This window comes from Pogoniulus pusillus, chromosome 26, assembly GCF_015220805.1.
Source record: "Pogoniulus pusillus isolate bPogPus1 chromosome 26, bPogPus1.pri, whole genome shotgun sequence".
NCBI lineage: Eukaryota > Metazoa > Chordata > Aves > Piciformes > Lybiidae > Pogoniulus > Pogoniulus pusillus.
Genome location: NC_087289.1, coordinates 2,454,974 through 2,471,019, shown reverse-complemented (window position 1 = coordinate 2,471,019; position 16,046 = coordinate 2,454,974). Strand labels below are relative to the sequence as shown.

At 53.0% G+C, this 16,046-nt stretch overlaps 1 protein-coding gene across 2 annotated transcripts; it reads right to left on the bottom strand.

Moving 5' to 3' along the window:
* Positions 1 to 3,312: 3,312 nt before the first annotated feature.
* PFN2 (profilin 2) lies at positions 3,313 to 8,787 on the bottom strand. 2 transcript variants are annotated; one of them, XM_064164893.1, is made up of 3 exons: positions 8,457 to 8,787; positions 6,709 to 6,901; positions 3,313 to 4,835 (listed from the first exon to the last, which is right to left on the bottom strand). In XM_064164893.1, the coding sequence occupies exons 1-3, from the start codon at positions 8,586 to 8,588 to the stop codon at positions 4,738 to 4,740; spliced, it is 423 nt and encodes a 140-aa protein (XP_064020963.1). In that variant the 5' UTR covers positions 8,589 to 8,787; the 3' UTR covers positions 3,313 to 4,737. The 2 variants fall into 2 exon arrangements, with proteins under 2 accessions (XP_064020963.1, XP_064020962.1); XM_064164892.1 differs by lacking the exon at positions 3,313 to 4,835 and adding an exon at positions 4,997 to 5,166 and having other exon boundaries at positions 8,457 to 8,780.
* Positions 8,788 to 16,046: the final 7,259 nt, after the last annotated feature.

Sequence of the window (16,046 nt, the reverse complement as noted above, 5' to 3'; positions counted from 1 at the left end):
TCATCAAGGGGGAAGGGCAGGCTTCATTTGTTGGGAGGGGTGGGAATAATCCAGGGAAAAGCAACTGAGAGGGATGGGTCTGACAAGGGTTTTTCTTGACAGGTCAATAATGAAGGACTGGAACAGACAAATAGCAAACCAAACAATCCTCCTCACCCCGCTGCTGGGGGAGGTCCAGGTCCAATGTTTGGACAGCAGTAATGATGGGGATCTACATGCAAAGTAAGATGAATGTTAAACAGCAGCTAAGGCCTCAAGCAGCTGCAGTGCTGTCAGCAGCTCAGAGGATTGGCTGTTCCTGCTGAGTTTTAACAGTCCTAAAGAACAGGTTCATTGCAGAGGGAAGACCCTCTGAAGGGCTGCTGTTGAAATCTTCTGGGCAAGGAAGGGAGGTGGAGTGCTTAGCAAGTGGTGAATAACTGTCCTGAGATGGAAGTGGGGCTGAGCAACTGGAGAACTACCCTCAGAAGCAGCCTCTGACACAGTTCTGCCTCTTCACTGCTCCCTGTGCTCCTTCCACCTCTGCTTCTGGCACAAACGTCAGCTCTGTGCTAATGTCAGTTCTGTTCTTCACCCAGGCCTTGAAACAAAGAACATTGGCTGCAAAAGCAAACAAACAGGGAAAGGGAGGTGGGATGCTTGCCTTCCTCGTGGCTGGGAACTGCTGATGTGAGACAAGATTCCAAAGCCTGTCAGCACAGGGGGAGCTCCCCAGTAGCAGGGCAGGCTCTGACCCACCCCGAGCGCACTGGGAGCTGCAGAAGAGCCAGCAGGGACTGGAGACAGTAGTGTGCAAGTGAGCATTCCAAAACCCACCTCCTTTGGTAGAAAAGGAACAGCCTGTGAGCACAGGAACTGTACAGGCCAGGGATCTTCACTCACCAATCCTGTCACTGAATTCAGAGTGGTGAAATGGTGACAGGGTCTAGACCGTGATGGCTGGAGGAGCTGTGGCAGGGCTGGCAGGTGGGGCCTTAAGTGATCGGATCCTGCCCGGGGCAGGAGGGAACAGCAGCTACCCGGGGCGGCAGGGGCCTCCACTGTGGCAGACAGAAGTGTGTTACTGTGGAGCTGATGTCGGATGTTACAGTGTTCCACTGTATCCCTTGTAGTAACTTTGCAAGCAAAAGCTAACAGCTGCTGAGCACTACCACAGTGCAGCCTCCAGACCTTTAGTGCTGAAAAATAGCCCTTTGTGGTTGGATCATCTGCATTCAGCTCCCATTTCCAGAGAGCAAAGTGTTTTGAGAGCCCAGGTGACTCAAGAAAGATATTTTAGGTAAGCTGCAGCAAATCAGGGCCCCACAGGCACCATTCTGCTGTGGAAATCCAACCACAAATGCATTTGGAAAAGTAGTTGAAGCAACTCATTCTTACCCAGAAAGGTGATGATGTAGAGAGAGCTGCTGAGGGGGCACCTGGTCAGACAAGATGATGTTACAGAAGGAGTGGAATGAAGAGGACTTGGTGTGACTGGCAAGGGCCAGTCCTGACTCTGGAGATGCAAATTCCAGTGATGGCCTTCCTCCAGAAAGGCTTCAGGGATTCACATCCCCTCAGCCAGGGAAACAAGCGAATCCTGCAGGCAGAATGTGAGTGCAGCTGTGTGTTAGGGTTAGATGCAGCAAACAGGCTCACACACTGACACCTCGTGATGGGGGCAGCAAGAGGCTTTTAGCCTCGGCACTAGTTACTGCTAAATGTGACCTTGCCTGGTGCTGCTGCCAGCTGGTTCTGGTCTCCTGTCTGGAGCACTGAGCAGGGAGGCACAGGTCAGGCACTGAACGCAAGCAGTCAGGGAGAATAAAACAAAGGTTTAGCTGGACCAGGACCTGGTGACAGGCAAAAGAGGGGGCACGACACTTGCAATGGTTAAGATGTAAGTGAAGGGTGGGGAGAACAAAGGCATTTTAGTAGACCTGGTGTTGTCAGGGCCAAGAAGAGCAGAGCCTTAGCTAGAGATTAACCTCCTCTGGTTTGAGCTTTCCTTCCCCCATCCCCCAGTTCCCTTTGTTCATCAGTTTGTTTGCAGAGCCATGTGTTCAGAGTGCTTGGGCAGCAGAAGCACCAACAGTGAGAATGCGTCTGGACTGAAAGAGGCTTTTCAGTCCCTCCTTTCCCTCCTGGGGAGGGCACATCCTTATCCTGCAGTTAGCCAACCACACCCCAACAAACAGACCTGGTGGCAAAGGTCTCCTGTAGCTCCAGGCTCAAGGATTGCTCGTGAGGCGTTCCCCAACAGAGGAACCCCTCACCATGGAGTAGGACAAATGCAGAGTGACAATAAATCGCCTCCTACTCTGAGCAGATCTACCCCAAAGCCGTACAATCGTCCTGTTGCTGTCCCACAAAGCATACAGCTGCGCTTCTGTCTGGTGTCAGCATAGTCAGCCCAGGTAAGGAAGACCCCTGGAAGCACAGACTCTCAGGGGCTGGAAGGGACCTCCAAAGCTCATCCAGTCCAACCCCCCTGCCAGAGCAGATCTCCTATAGCAGATCACACAGGAACACACTCAGGAAGGTTTTGACTATCTCAAGGGAGGCTCCACAACCGCCCGGGCAGCCTGTTACAGGTTTGTGTCACCTTCACAGGGAAAAAATTGCTCGTTTCCATGGAACTTGCCACACAACTTTCTCCCATTGGGCATCACCTAGTAGAGCCTGGCTCCAGCCTCCTGGCACTACATATTGATAACCATTGCTGAGGTCACCTCTCAGTCTCCTCTGAGCAGCACAGCCCCAGCTCCCTCAGGCTCTGCTCCTAACAGAGCTGTTCCATTCCCTTCAGCACCTTTGCAGCTCTGTGCTGGACTCTCTCAAGCAGTTCTATGTCCCTCCTGAACAAGGGGGCCCAGAACTGGACTCCTGAGGAGGTAAAAAATTCTCAACAAGCCTCGATTTTCGTTTGGTTGGAATAAATTTATTTCATCTGTCTGTAAACAAGGTGGTTGGTTTTTTTTTGTTGGTTTTTTTGTTTTTTTTTTTTAATAGTTATGGCATTTTTTGAAATGCATATTAAATCAGATGAGTTAGACTGTATCCCAGATGTAACAAAGTGCAGGGAAAGAAATGGACAAATCAGCAACAAGAATGTTTCAATCTGTACATTATCCACAAGGCCCAACAATAGAAGCAAATACTAGAATGTCCCTAAGTGGTGCCGTTGGACAGAGACCTCCAAGTCGGTTCAAACCCAGCTCACAATAGCAACAGTTTCTTTTTTTTTTGGGTTTTTTGTTTTTTTTTTCTTTTTTAAACAATAGTATGGCACAGAATACATCATTAAAAAAATTCATCACAAAGACAGCCAAGTCAGTTATTCCAACCAACACCATCTCCCATTTTATTCTTTTGTACACAGGTTCTGCAGTGCTTTTTTTGTTTTGTTTACATGGACACACAGGTTAGTACCGTGCCTGGGCTGCGCTGGGTTACAGGCAAGGTGTGGGCTAGGGCACCAGGCAGTTCCCTCCATCACTCTGCAGCGAGGGTGGTGACAGGCCAAAGGAGGATTTGATATTTTTGAAATGGCATCGTTTTTGTGGGTTTTAAGGGGTTTTGGGGGGAACAGTTTTAAGCTTTCAAACTGCTGACCTTCATCCAAACAGTGGCTTCAGAGCGGTGAGACTCTTTACCAGGAAGTGAGCTGGCAGAAAGACTGGAATCAGTCAAGAGCTCTCCCAGTGTAGCTGAAGGTGGCAGTTTTCCACAATGACATTGCAGTTTCAGATTGAAAAAAAAACCCAAAACAACGAACAAAAACAAAAGGAAAAAAAAAACACAACAACATAAAACCCTCACAAAAATAAAAACAACCCCAAACCCCTCCCACGACCCTCAAGCTGCAAATTAAAATTGGTCCTATGAAAAACTGAAAGCAGACAAGACTCCAGATGGTTATGTTGGGCTAGCTGATGTCCAGAATGGCAGGCAGCCTTTCACAATGCAACTACAGAACAGGAGCTGGCAATAAGAAGAAAAAAACAACAACAACAAAAAAAAAGGTGCCTGAGCTATTGCAAGGATGGAATGTCTGTGGGGAGCTGGGCAGGGTGGTGGCTTTAAGGTCATGGGAGGACGTGCATCTGTACCCTTCCATAGTTTTGTGATTGCACTTGTCAAGCAGTACAAGCTTCAGACATCATGAGGAAAACAAAGCAAAACAAAGACTTCAGCCTAGAGTGAAGTGCAACGACAAAACTGATGTCACTTTAACAGCCTTTGAGTGGCAAATTGGTTAAACCAGGCACTATAAAAAAGGGCGCAAGCAAACACGTGGGTTTCCACAAAGAGAGAGGGACAGAAGTCAAGATATGCATGCACTGTTTTCCTCCCAACCATGCTCATGAAGGAAGACTGTGAGCCGTGTCGCTGCTCAAAGTGCTGGAGAGGCGCTGGGCAAACGCGATTGTACACCGGCACCTTGTTTAGTGTTTGAGTTGGTTTAGTTGTCAGTGTCACACTAAGCCCTAAGACAAAGCAAAGCCTACACTTGGCATGTTCCCCCTCCCAGGAGTTTCTCAAGGTATCATGCATATCATCTGTGTGATGCAGTGTGGTGCCAGATAGGGGACTCGGTTACATACAGTGGTTAACATAGATGAACGGAGGGGAACTGGAGTTACAACGTCAGGAGATGGGCAAATAAAAAACACAAACTACCACCTAGGGTCTGGTAGCACTGAACACAACTGGGTGGTGGTGAAGACAGTTGCTAGGTGGATGGGGAGAGGCTGCTCAGAAGTCACACCTCCTCAGGTATAAAGCCAGTTCATAAGCTTTCTTGTTGAGTGTCCCTCCATGGACACCTTCTTTTCCCATGACTATAACCAATGCTGGAGTACACAAGGAAACAAAACAGAAATGAACAGAATTAAAGGGAAAAAAAAAAAAAGAAAACAAAAAAGAGAACACCTTTCCCCACCAACAAAGGGATACAAAGGAGACACAGGTTCATACCCCATCACCCTGCATTGCTAATAAAGTTTCCAGAATGTAAGGTTTAAAGCTCACCGCCAGGAAAGTTTAATAGCAATCTTCCCCTAATACTTAACAGTCTGCCTAGCAACTAGAACCCAGAGTCTCTCAAGTATTTTGCCATTGAGTATGCCTTCTTATTCAATCCGCCTCCATGGACCCCTTCTTTGCCCATTACAAAGACCAAGACTGAAAGAGAAAAGAAAAAAACAGAAGTTTTAACAAGAGTGTGTTAGACGAGGACATAATGCAAGTTTCAGGCGGTGCAACGAACACTCTGACTCAGGGCTGCTGGGGGACTGAGCTGGCTCAGCTCCGTGCTGCAACAGCGCAGCGCCTGCAGCAGGCGTGTGCCATCCTCAGTGTGCCGCCCAACCACCTGGGGCAGGAGAGCTGGCTGCTAGGACAAATGGCACCAGCTGGCTCTGGAGAGCATGGCAGGGCCACTGCGCTGCCAGCGCTCGGTGAGGACATTCTGGTGTGTCTTGGAAGCCTCGGGCAAGAAAGAAGTGTCTCAGGGACAGCAGCAGTCCTCTGTGACAGGACTGTGACTCTAAGGAGCAGGAGACAAAATACTCTTATGTGCAGTGGTCACTATTGGTGGGTAAGAACCAGAGGACCCAGAGCCTTGGTGTTAGGAAAAACCTCACGGGCTCAGGCTTGGGCCAGGAGTTTCCATGCAAAAGCACAGCTCCAAACTAAGCTGCTTACAAGAGACAAAACACAGGAAAGATTTTACTGCTGGCCCTCAGTTTTGGTGAACAAGAGCGTTCAGAGGTCTCACTTGTGAGTTGCCAGCAGATGTCACCAGCAGGTAGATGGACACAATGAGGCTCGGCTGCCACAGGCACAGCAGCAATGCTTGTAGCTGAGCGCTGCAGCCAGCCAGCTTGCCTGCCTGCCTACAGGTGACTGCATCTTCAGAGCATTTCCTCACTAATGCTTCAGACACCTCTGGCTGGCAAGGTCTGAACTCTGCTCTTTCCCCTCAGCACTGCAAACACTCTTCATGTGTCACTGCCACCCAGCTTTGACCAGACATTTTGCTCTGGTTTTGGGTTTATAAGTAAGAGCCCCATGGTCACTAATTTGTTACACACTCAGACAAAAGATGTGGGGCCAGATATTTTGACAAGAGGCTACTTGTAGCCAGTGTCTGAGGTACGATTTTTGTACTCCAACCTTGTGCCTTCCCTGTAACAGGTCTGACTAAAGAGAGAAGCACAGGGGACAGGTGTCCCAGCACACAGCAAGTCTCCCAGTGACACAAATGGGACAGGCTTTTCTGCCTAGAGTGGCTTCAGAGAGCTCAACAGGAGTGTGAGGAGAATTAGTGCAGGACTTGCTAGAGGGCAGGTAGGAGCAGCTCATACAAGGAATTCCCATCCCTGCAGAACAGACTGTCTGATGAGAGGCTCACAGTGAAAGAGCTACTTTCACTGCCAGTCACTAGCAGAGCCCAGATTTAGGTATGAAGGTACCCATAGGCCTGCCTGTCCAAGACACTGTTATGCTGTCCTGCAGCCCAGTTGCGCTCTCAGGTAGTAGCAGGGACCAGGGTGATCCCCAAGCAGAGAGCTGGTGCTGAGCCAGACCACTGCCAGCTTGCCTCTCACACTGCCTCCTGAGATCAGCCATAGCACTCAGGAGTCTGGCTCCCCGCACAGCTGAGCCGATGCCCGAGTCACAGCCCTAGCTCAGTGATCTGAGGGTGAGGAACACGATGCTTACCTCGGCCAGCTCTGCCTACAGCAACATTGTACGTCGGCTCACCACCTTGACTCTTTGTCCTGATGTCCATTGTGCAGTCACCATCCACGTACAGGCTATCTCTGATCACAGAGCACTTCTTTGCACCAAGGGTCAGGCCATTGGTGAAAAAACCCTCTCGGTCTTTTCCTACAATCATATCTATTTCTACTGGCTGTCAAAGAAAAGAAGTCCAGAGTTAGCAGGGCAGTGGTTTACTGTTTAATTACTCTTTATGAGCATCCTGTCTCATGTGGAGAAGATGAGACAGAGAACTTCCCTTTGCCCCCTCCAGGAAGTGCTCCAGAACACAAGGCTTTGTTAGTCACGTTACACTGCTCCGGTTTATTGCCCCTGCCGGCAGCGGAACCGCTGCCTCAGGACACTCCACAGCCGAGCCTACGGTTCCCCTCGGAGCCGAGCTCTCGTTAACGGGCAGGCCTCTGCACGACACAGGCCCGTTAAACACCGCAAGTCCGTGCCTTGGGGAGCAGCCCGCCCGCACCTGTCCCCGAGAGATCAGCGCAGATGCCACCGGCCGCATCGGCCCACTGCGGCGGCCCACGAGCCCCGCTCCGGCAGCGCAGCTGCGGCGCCTCCGCCGCGACTGAGGCTGCACCAACGAGCGGTGGCTGAGCCGCCCGCGGCAGCGCCGGGCCCCTCCGCGGCACGGCTCCGCACGACGCCGCGCCGAGCAGCGGCGGCCTTCGGGCCCCTGGGGTGAACGGGCAGCTGCTTCGCGCCGCCATCCGCCCCTGCTGAGGCTGAGCACAAGGGCCTGGCCGGCGAGGCGCCCCGGGAAGGCGCAGGGAGGGGCAGGCGGGCCCGGACGCGGCGGCCTCAAAGTGCAGCGTCACGGCGGGCCCGGCCGCCCCAATCACGGCCCTGCACTGCGCGGCCGCCGCCGCCGCCGCCACGGGCCCGCCCGGCCACGCAGGGCCTTACTCGTGCCCGCTCCACCCCAGCCCCCTGACTAGGAGCGGGCCCGGGCCCCGCCGCAGCCCGGGCGGGGCGGGGCGCCGGCCGGCCGCTCGGCCGAGGCAGGCCGCACTGCCGCAGCACGCTGCCCGCCCCGCACGGCCCTTATGTAACGGCGGCGCGGGCTCCGCAGGGCCGGGCGGCGGGCGCGGGGCCGGCGGGCGCGGGGCGGCGGCGAAGGACGGGCAGGGCGGGGGAGGGGAGGGAGGAATCAATGGCAGTGCGCCATCTTGGCGGCGGAGAACATGGAGCCAGCGGCGAGGCGAGCGGGGCATTCACCAGCGCCTCCTACGCCGCGCACGCAAGCCTCGCCGCAGCGCCGGGCCCGGGCGCGGGCGGCCCCACGCAAGCCCCGCCGCGCACGCCCCGCGCGGCCTCTCCCGCCGCCCGCTCGGCTCCCGCGGCCCCCGCGCGGCGGCCTCGGCGGCCCCACAGGCGGGCGCCGCCGCATCGGGCCGCAGCGCCGCTCCCGCCCCCGCCGCCGGCCAGGGCCCCCGCGACCGCGGCGCGGCCGGCAGCCGCAGACAAAAAGGCGGTGCGGCCGTCCTGCCCCGTGTTCACCGCCCCCCCCGCCGCGCCAGTCCCGGCGCCGGGCCCGCCACCGCCCTCCCCCGCCGCCCCACAAGGTGCCCCCGGGCCCCGCCGCCTCGCCTCGCCGCTAAGGGCCGCTCCCGCGGGGCCGGGTTGGCGTGGCGGGCGGGCTCGCCCTCCCTTCCCCGCTGTCTCCCCGCCTGCCCCGCCGCCGCCCTCACCGTGATGCTCTGGAAGATGCCGCCGGCCGTGGCTGCCCAGACGTACTTGGCGTCGCAGTAGCCCACAATGGCGGCCTCCTGGCAGCAGCCATCGCACATCAGGTTGTCCACGTAGCTCTGCCAGCCGGCCATCTTCGCGCGGGCGGCGGTGCGGGCGAGCGGGGCGGGCGGCGAGGCGCGGGCCGGGCGGCGGGCGGCGGGGCTGGGCGAGGCGGTCCCGTCCCTCTCCTCTCTCTCTCCTCTCCCTGCTCGACGGCGGAGCGGTGCCGAGCGCTGCAGCGAGCGGCGCGGCCCAGCCCTCCGCGCTGCCGGTGCCGAGGGGCGGAGGGAGGAGGGGCGCGGCCCGGCACCGCCCCCCGCGCCGCCCGGCCTCTCGCGGCCGAGGAGGGAACGGCGGCACCGCGGCGCCGGCCGGAGGAGCGGGCACTCGGCTGGCGCTGCAGTCCCGCTCCCGCCCGGTCCTCGGCCAGTAGGTGCGGCGGGGCCCGAGCTGCCGCGGCCGGGTCCGACTCAGCCTGGCGGGAGATGCGATCGCTCCCTACGCCGGGTCGGCCCGGCTCGGGCAGGAGGCGCGGCGGGGCCAGGCGGTCCGAGAGCCCTCGTTGCCGCACCGCCGGCCGCCCTGAGCCCCTGCCCGCTGCACTGGGCCGGCACCTGATGCTCCTGCCTGGGCTGCCCGGAGCGCCGAGCGCGGCCGCACCGGGGGTGAGTACCGGCCGCGGCGCCTCCTGTGCGGTGTTTTCGCCTCCTGTGTACTGTTTTCACCTCCTTGCGCCGGCCCCGAGGCTGGGCACATGGGGAGAAGTTGCACTGTGGAGCCCTGCTGGAAGTGCAGTCGTTGCTAGGGTAACCCCAGTTACGGCTCGGGGCTGCTGTAGCGGAGTCAGTGTCAGTTCGGTGGAGCAGAGCAGAGCCTTCTCCCGAGCTGCCCCTGAGGGCCTGCTCCCATCTGCGGCTGGGGGTCCTCGGGCAGAGGCTGCCCACTCCCCCAGGCCTGTCTCCTGGCAGGCAGTGTTAGCTCATTCGGTCGCACCGATTATTTATTTCTATATGTTTCATGTCTTTTGTGTAACTCAGCAGCCCTGGGGAAACTGGCGTTGGTGACACCGCTACTGCCCTGCTGGCCCGAACCCCTCTCCTGTCCGTGTAGGAAGAGCACTGCTGTATCAAATTGCTGCTCCTCTACTGAGGTGCTGGGTTCCCCATCTGGCAGACCAGCCTCTGTTATGTTTTAGTTCTGGTGGGTTAGTAAGTAGTGATTTCAGGTTGTATTCTTCCAGGTGCCACCCAGTTGGTGTCGAAATAATTCAGTTTATGCATTCCTTTGTAGGACATCCAGATTTGACACGGGTATCTTGCAGCACTGATGCTGGGCTCTGGGCAGGATCACTGTCCTACAGCAATGACATGTCTCAGGGCCTCAGCTTGGTCGTTCTGAAGGCTGACATTGAGCTGTTGTCACCTCCGTTTGGGTAGAGTGGCTTTGCCGTGCTTGGTGCCCTGGTGTGACTCTCTAGGAGGTGGAGACAGGTGCAGTGTGAAGTGCCAGTCCATGTATTTAACTCTGAACCTCGAATTCAAGGAGTTAGGTTTTGAACCCAAACACACCAAGGCACAAGATGCAAAAGTTGAATTTGCCTTTTCCTGAGGTTGTATTCCCCAAGGAGAGTATTCTCCAGATGTTTATAATGGTTATCTCTATGGCATACTTAAGGCTGATCTTAGTCATTTTAAAACCTAGTTTGGTTGTCACAGGTTTCAGTGTTGTTCAGAGATGGCTTAAAAAAAAACCCCAAGCCCAACTTATTGGCACCTTTTAGCATAATTCCGTGTTCTTTTCTCCTTATTTTCACAGTGCCTTTCTCCCTCTGATTTGGACAGCACCAGAACTTTACTTTTTCCTTTTGATCCCATCTATATATACCAGAAATCTCCTCATGTCATTTGATCTGCAAATTTAGTTACAGACTTTAAATATGCCTTTTATATATCTATACATATAAATAAGTAAAGCTTTTTGTGAGGTTTGGATCACCTTCATCATCCTCCCTCTGCAGATTCCTTCCCTGGAAAGGAGAGAAGTTGTCTTCTGTCTGAAGTTGCAGTCAAGTGGTGCTGGTCTTTCTTAATGCTTATCCATAGTGAGTCCCAGTTTAACACTGAGACCTGTGTGGAATGGGATGCATTCCTCTGGAATGAACAGGAGGCTGATGGGGCCATTGTTTTTAGAGTTCAAGTGAAATATGTCTGGTTTTGTCTGCATGGAGCTTGGGCTTTTTGTTGGGTTTGCAACCTGCAATAAGGATTCTAAACAGTTTCACTCTAATACCTGGATTTAATAAATGGCAGACCTTGGGAATTTCAGAGCTGACTGTTTGCCAGTGTCATTCTCCTTTGATTAACAGGAGGTGGTCTTGCTATGGACAGCAGGCTGGTTGGTAGAGGTGTGAAGGCATCTCACATGAGATGTGGGCTTCCAGCCCTTCAGCCAAAATCATAGAATCAGCCAGGTCGAAAGAGACCTCCAAGCTCAGCCAGCCCAACCTAGCACCCAGCCCTGGCCAACCAACCAGACCATGGCACTAAGTGCCCCAGCCAGGATTGGCTTCAACACCTCCAGCCACACAGACTCCACCACCTCCCTGGGCAGCCCATTCCAATGCCAATCACTCTCTCTGACAACAACTTCCTCCTAACATCCAGCCTAGACCTCCCCTGGCACAGCTTGAGACTGTGTCCCCTTGTTCTGTTGCTGCTTGCCTGGGAGAAGAGACCAACCCCACCTGGCCACAGCCTCCCTTCAGGTAGCAGTAGACAGCAGTGGGGTCCCTGCTGAGGACACTTCAGAAGGGAGGTCGTAGTCAACCTGGCAAAATTGTGATTGCTGCTTGTGGCTGCAGTCAGAGTTTTCAAAGTCTTGATTTCACAGTGGTGCTTAAGGATCTTGAAAGAATTTGTTCTTTGGAGGTTGTCACCCACTGCATTCAGGCTGCAGAGCTCCACTGGTGCTGGTCTCAAGGGAAGACAGAAGTAGGAAGGAACACACAGATACCCAGTTCCTCAACTGCCTCTGGAGAGCAGTGGGAAGTGCTAATGCCTGGTGGCATTAGATAGGAGGCATAAGGGGGTTAAATGTCATTATTTCTGTAGATTTGAATGGCTACAGCCTCCCTTCAGGGAGCTGCAGGCAGCAATGAGCTCTGCCCTGAGCCTCCTCTGCTGCAGGCTGCACACCCCCAGCTCCCTCAGCCTCTCCTCACAGGGCTCTGCTCCAGGCCCCTCCCCAGCTTTGTCGCCCTCCTGTGGACACCTTCCAGCACCTCAACATCTCTCCTGAATTGAGGAGCCCAAGAGTGCACCTCCTCATGCCTGGAGGTATCCTGCCTTCTTGTGAGCAGCCTTCTGCACATTCATCCACCCCCCCTTCTGCCTGAGGACCAAGCTCTCACAATCTCATGTCCTGTGCTGTTTCATGGGAGGTTGAGACTTGATGGTCACTGCCAGTGAGGAGCTGGCCCAGGTCTGAGGAGCATGGCTGCTGTTTTAGTCACTGCTGAACCCCTGCATGAGGCACAAAATCACAGAATTAACCAAGTTGGAAGGCCTCTAAGATCATCAAGTCCAACCTATCATCTAACCTTCTAATTAACTAACTCATGGCACTAAGTGCCTCATCCAGCCTTCCCTTAAACACCTCCAGGGATGGGGATTCCACCACCTCCCTGGGCAGCCCACTCCAATGAGCAATCACTACTTCCATGAAGAACTTCTTCCTAGTGTCCAGCCTAAACCTGCCCTGGTGCAGTTTGAGACTGCCCTCTTGTTCTGTCCCTGGGTGCCTGGAAGAAGAGACCAAACCCAGCTGGTTACAACCTCCTTTCAGGTAGTTGTGGAGAGCACTAAGGTCTCCCCTGAACCTTCCATCCTCCAGGCTGAACCACCCCTGCTCCCATTGTCCCCAGAGCCTGGCCAGTTTAGCGTGTGCTGGGCTTGGTGCTTGGACCACACATTTCACTGGGGTGTCAAAGAGGGCAGAGTGGGCCTGGTGACACTGCCACAGCTTTGCAGCTAATGTCACCTGCTCTAACAGCTGCACAGGCCAGGTGATTAGGAGTGTGAGAGCTGCTTGGATTGTGTTAGCCTGACTGGGGATACAGCTATCTGTTAATGGTTTAAACTGGAAATAGCTGCATGCAAGTCTGGGACCTCCTGAACATAAAGGATGGGACCAGAGCAGAGGATTTGCCACCTCCTTGCTAGTTTGGCTTTAGTCGTGTTGTTTGCGGAGTAACTCTAGTAAGAGATTTTGAAGGTGATGTCTGAATTAGGTTACTGTTATTTAATGTTATGAAACTGCCACATAGCTCATCTCATTTGCAGGTTCAGCAGCCAGTGTTGCTTCTAGAAACCATAAAGCTTTAATTCCATTTTCACTATTAGTTGCCTCGTTTGGTCGTATTCTGTGTTACACAATCACCATAATGCTATTTGTATAGACACTACTGCAACAGCACCTTCCAGTCTGTTGGAGGGAAGAAAATGTGTGTTACAAGACTGTGAGAGAGGGGAGTTGCAGGTTTATTTTTGTTACCAGCTTTAACTGGCATCTGAGATATTTAAGTGAAGGATTTCTATCTACACAGAGATTTTGTTGTTAACACTGCTAGGTGTAGCAGGTTGCTTTAACATCAGCGCCTGCACTGATGTGTGCAGTGCTGCTGTCTGAGCATAAGCTGGACATGTACAATAAAGAGCTGCTACCTCATGAGTTCTTATATTTTACTTCATGCTGCCTGGTAGTTCTGTGTGGAAAATATTTGACAGAGTTTGGGTTGGTTTTTTTACGCAGCTTGGAACAATTATTAGTCTCTCTGCTTCAGTTCAGCGCTTTGCAATTGACATTGGTTCACATCGAAGAAAAACAATCATTTGAAAGGATCTTCAAGTCCCTACGGTGCTTAGCCCCAGTGTTCTTTTTATAGCTTTGTGAGAAATTCCACATGTTGGTAAGATGCAAGTTGAAAATGGCCAGGAGCTTGCAGGAGCATGTATATTTTGTTAGTGAAAGAACTGGCAGTTCTCTGCCAGGCTTTGGCACCACCAGAGCTGCTGCTGTGCTGAAAACAGCTGGGCAGCTAAAAGGGAGATCTCTTGTGGTGTTCCAGCTTCTTCCTGCTTTCACCACACTGGCCCACGTGGAGGTCACCTTAGCCAGCATTCTGGTGTGGGCAGGAAGGGCCAGCGACCGCCCGTAGCGGGCAGCTTGACTCGTGTGTGAGCGCTGGAGCTCTCGGAGCCAGAGCTGGGTGCTCCGTGGCTGGCCGCTGCTGCTGACGTCAGGTGGTGGTGCTCCCTGGTGACTTCCTCTCCAGACCATGCTGGGTTTCCTGTGGCACTCTCTCTGTACCACAGGAGCTTTCGGAAGTGCAGAGGGCAGAACTGATTTAGAAGTGTGACGGGCGAGGAGACTGGCTCCTGCTGATGGAAAGCCAGGGAGCAGGGAGCCTCCTGCTGAGGGCTAGAGAACAGCTTTGCAGGGTCCTCCCATGGTTACCTAAGTGACTTGGCTGAAAAAGGAGGGAGCCACCAAAGCCTGGGAGTGTAGCTAGAAATTAGTTGTTAAAATGGCATATTGATGAGCTGGAAACTTGAGGCTAGCTTTAGAAAACACAGTGATATCAAATCATAGAATCTGTCAGGTTGGAAGAGACCTCCAAGATCATCCAGTCCAACCTATCTCCCAGCCCTAGCCAGTCAACTAGACCATGGCACTAAGTGCCTCATCCAGTCTTCTCTTGAACATCCCCAGGGATGGTGACTCCACCACCTCCCTGGGCAGCCCATTCCAATGCCAATCACTCTCTCTGCCAACAACTTCCTCCTAACATCCAGCCTAGACTTCCCCTGGCACAACTTGAGACTGTGTCCCCTCGTTCTGTTGCTGGTTGCCTGGCAGAAGAGACCAACCCCCTTGTCCAGTGCTAGCAGATTTCTGGTCATGCATGTACAGAGCCCTGTACAACAGCACCTGAAATCATCCAAAAGGCTCAGCAAAGGATGCTTTTCTGGTCTATCTTAGACATTTAACTCCTCAGGGGAATGAAAGTTTTGTCTCCACGAGGACTATGGTTTTATCAGTGGAGATAACTCAGCAAAACCTTTGTCTTGCTGAGGGTTAATGAGGTAAGCAGTTAGGAAGAATTTCCTTTCCTTACCCTTTATTTAGTGTGATCCAGTTCAAACATAACCAACCCCCAAATGTAACTTCTAAATCCAGATACAGGCTTAAGGGTGTTGCTGTATCACCTGGATATGAGTATGAGGTTGGTTCCATTTTGGTGGCTCCAGAAAATCCACCGAGTTGCAATTCTTTGTGAATCTGATTGGCCAAAATCACTAAAAAAAAGATGTCTGAAACCATGGAACTTTGCTCAGCTTTGAGATTTTTTTAATGTAAGTTTTTGATCTCTCAGTTTTGGAGCTCTCAGCTGGGAAATGATGAAGAAATTATTTACAGTGAGGGTGGTGAGACACTGGCACAGGTTGCCCAGGGAGGTGGTGGAGCACAGAATCACCCAATGTGATCTTTGATCACATTGGGTGATTCTGTGCTCCACCACCTCCCTGGAGATGTTCAAAGCCAAGTTGGCTGAGGCCTTGAGCAATCTGATGTCACAGAAAGTGTCCCTGCCCATGGCAGGCAGTTGGAAATGGATGATCTTCAGGGTCCCTTCCAACCCAAACCATTCTATTCTATGAATCTCCCTGGTAGCCAACCAAAAATGAACTTTAGTTCTGGATGTTAAAGTATATTCTATGTTGATTCCTATTGGGGCAGGTAGTCTGTGGTACATAATGGTGTCTTTGGTGAGTGAGATTCCCAGCTCTGGGCTTGTCTGACCCAGCCTTCTGTGCATTCAGACCTACCCAAGTCAGGCTCCTGACTGTACTTGGATCCTGTCATGTTTTGGGTTGCTGTAGATATAGCAAAGAGAACCCAAACAGGCTACTCTGTTAACTTCTCAGTTGTGAAAGGAGGGTCTGTGCTGTCAAATCCAGTAAGGTGTTGGGCAGCTTGACACAGCAGAGGGAAAATGGTGGTGGCATCTTCAGTCCCAGCTCTTGGTTAGTTCATTATATCCAGGCTGAGTGGTGACTCACTACATGCCTTTGTTAACTGATCATCTCAGTGGGTGAAAGGTTGTATAGGAGTTAATCTGGAAAGCAAAAACCAAGGCTGAGAAATGCAGGAAGGGAGCTGGAGAAGCACAAAGTTAGAGGGGAGGAAACAGAAAGGTGGGAAATGGAGCAGAGCAAGCACAGGCTCTCAGCAGGCCCTTTTATGTACCTCTGGTCTCTGCTTAAACTTCATTTGCTGCACTGAGAAGTGATGTTAGAGGAAAAAGAACATCTGACTTCTCCCAGACTTCCTCTGTTTTGTTCTGTCAAAGTCAACTGGTATATCATTTTACCTTTTTGGTTGCTGATGTGCACTTGTGCACTGCATTAGCCTACACCAAGAACAAAACCCCTCAAGTTGTGCTGGGGGAAGTCTAGGCTGGATGTTAGGAGGAAGTTCTTCACAGAGAG

Coding starts and splice junctions, on each gene's coding strand:
- PFN2 (XM_064164893.1), bottom strand. CDS start 8,588: ATGGCCGGCTGGCAGAGCTACGTGGACAACCTGATGTGCGATGGCTGC. Junction 6,902..8,456: donor GCATCTTCCAGAGCATCACG/GTGAGGGCGGCG, acceptor TTTCTTTGACAG/CCAGTAGAAATAGATATGAT. Junction 4,836..6,708: donor TGTAGGCAGAGCTGGCCGAG/GTAAGCATCGTG, acceptor TGTGTACTCCAG/CATTGGTTATAGTCATGGGA.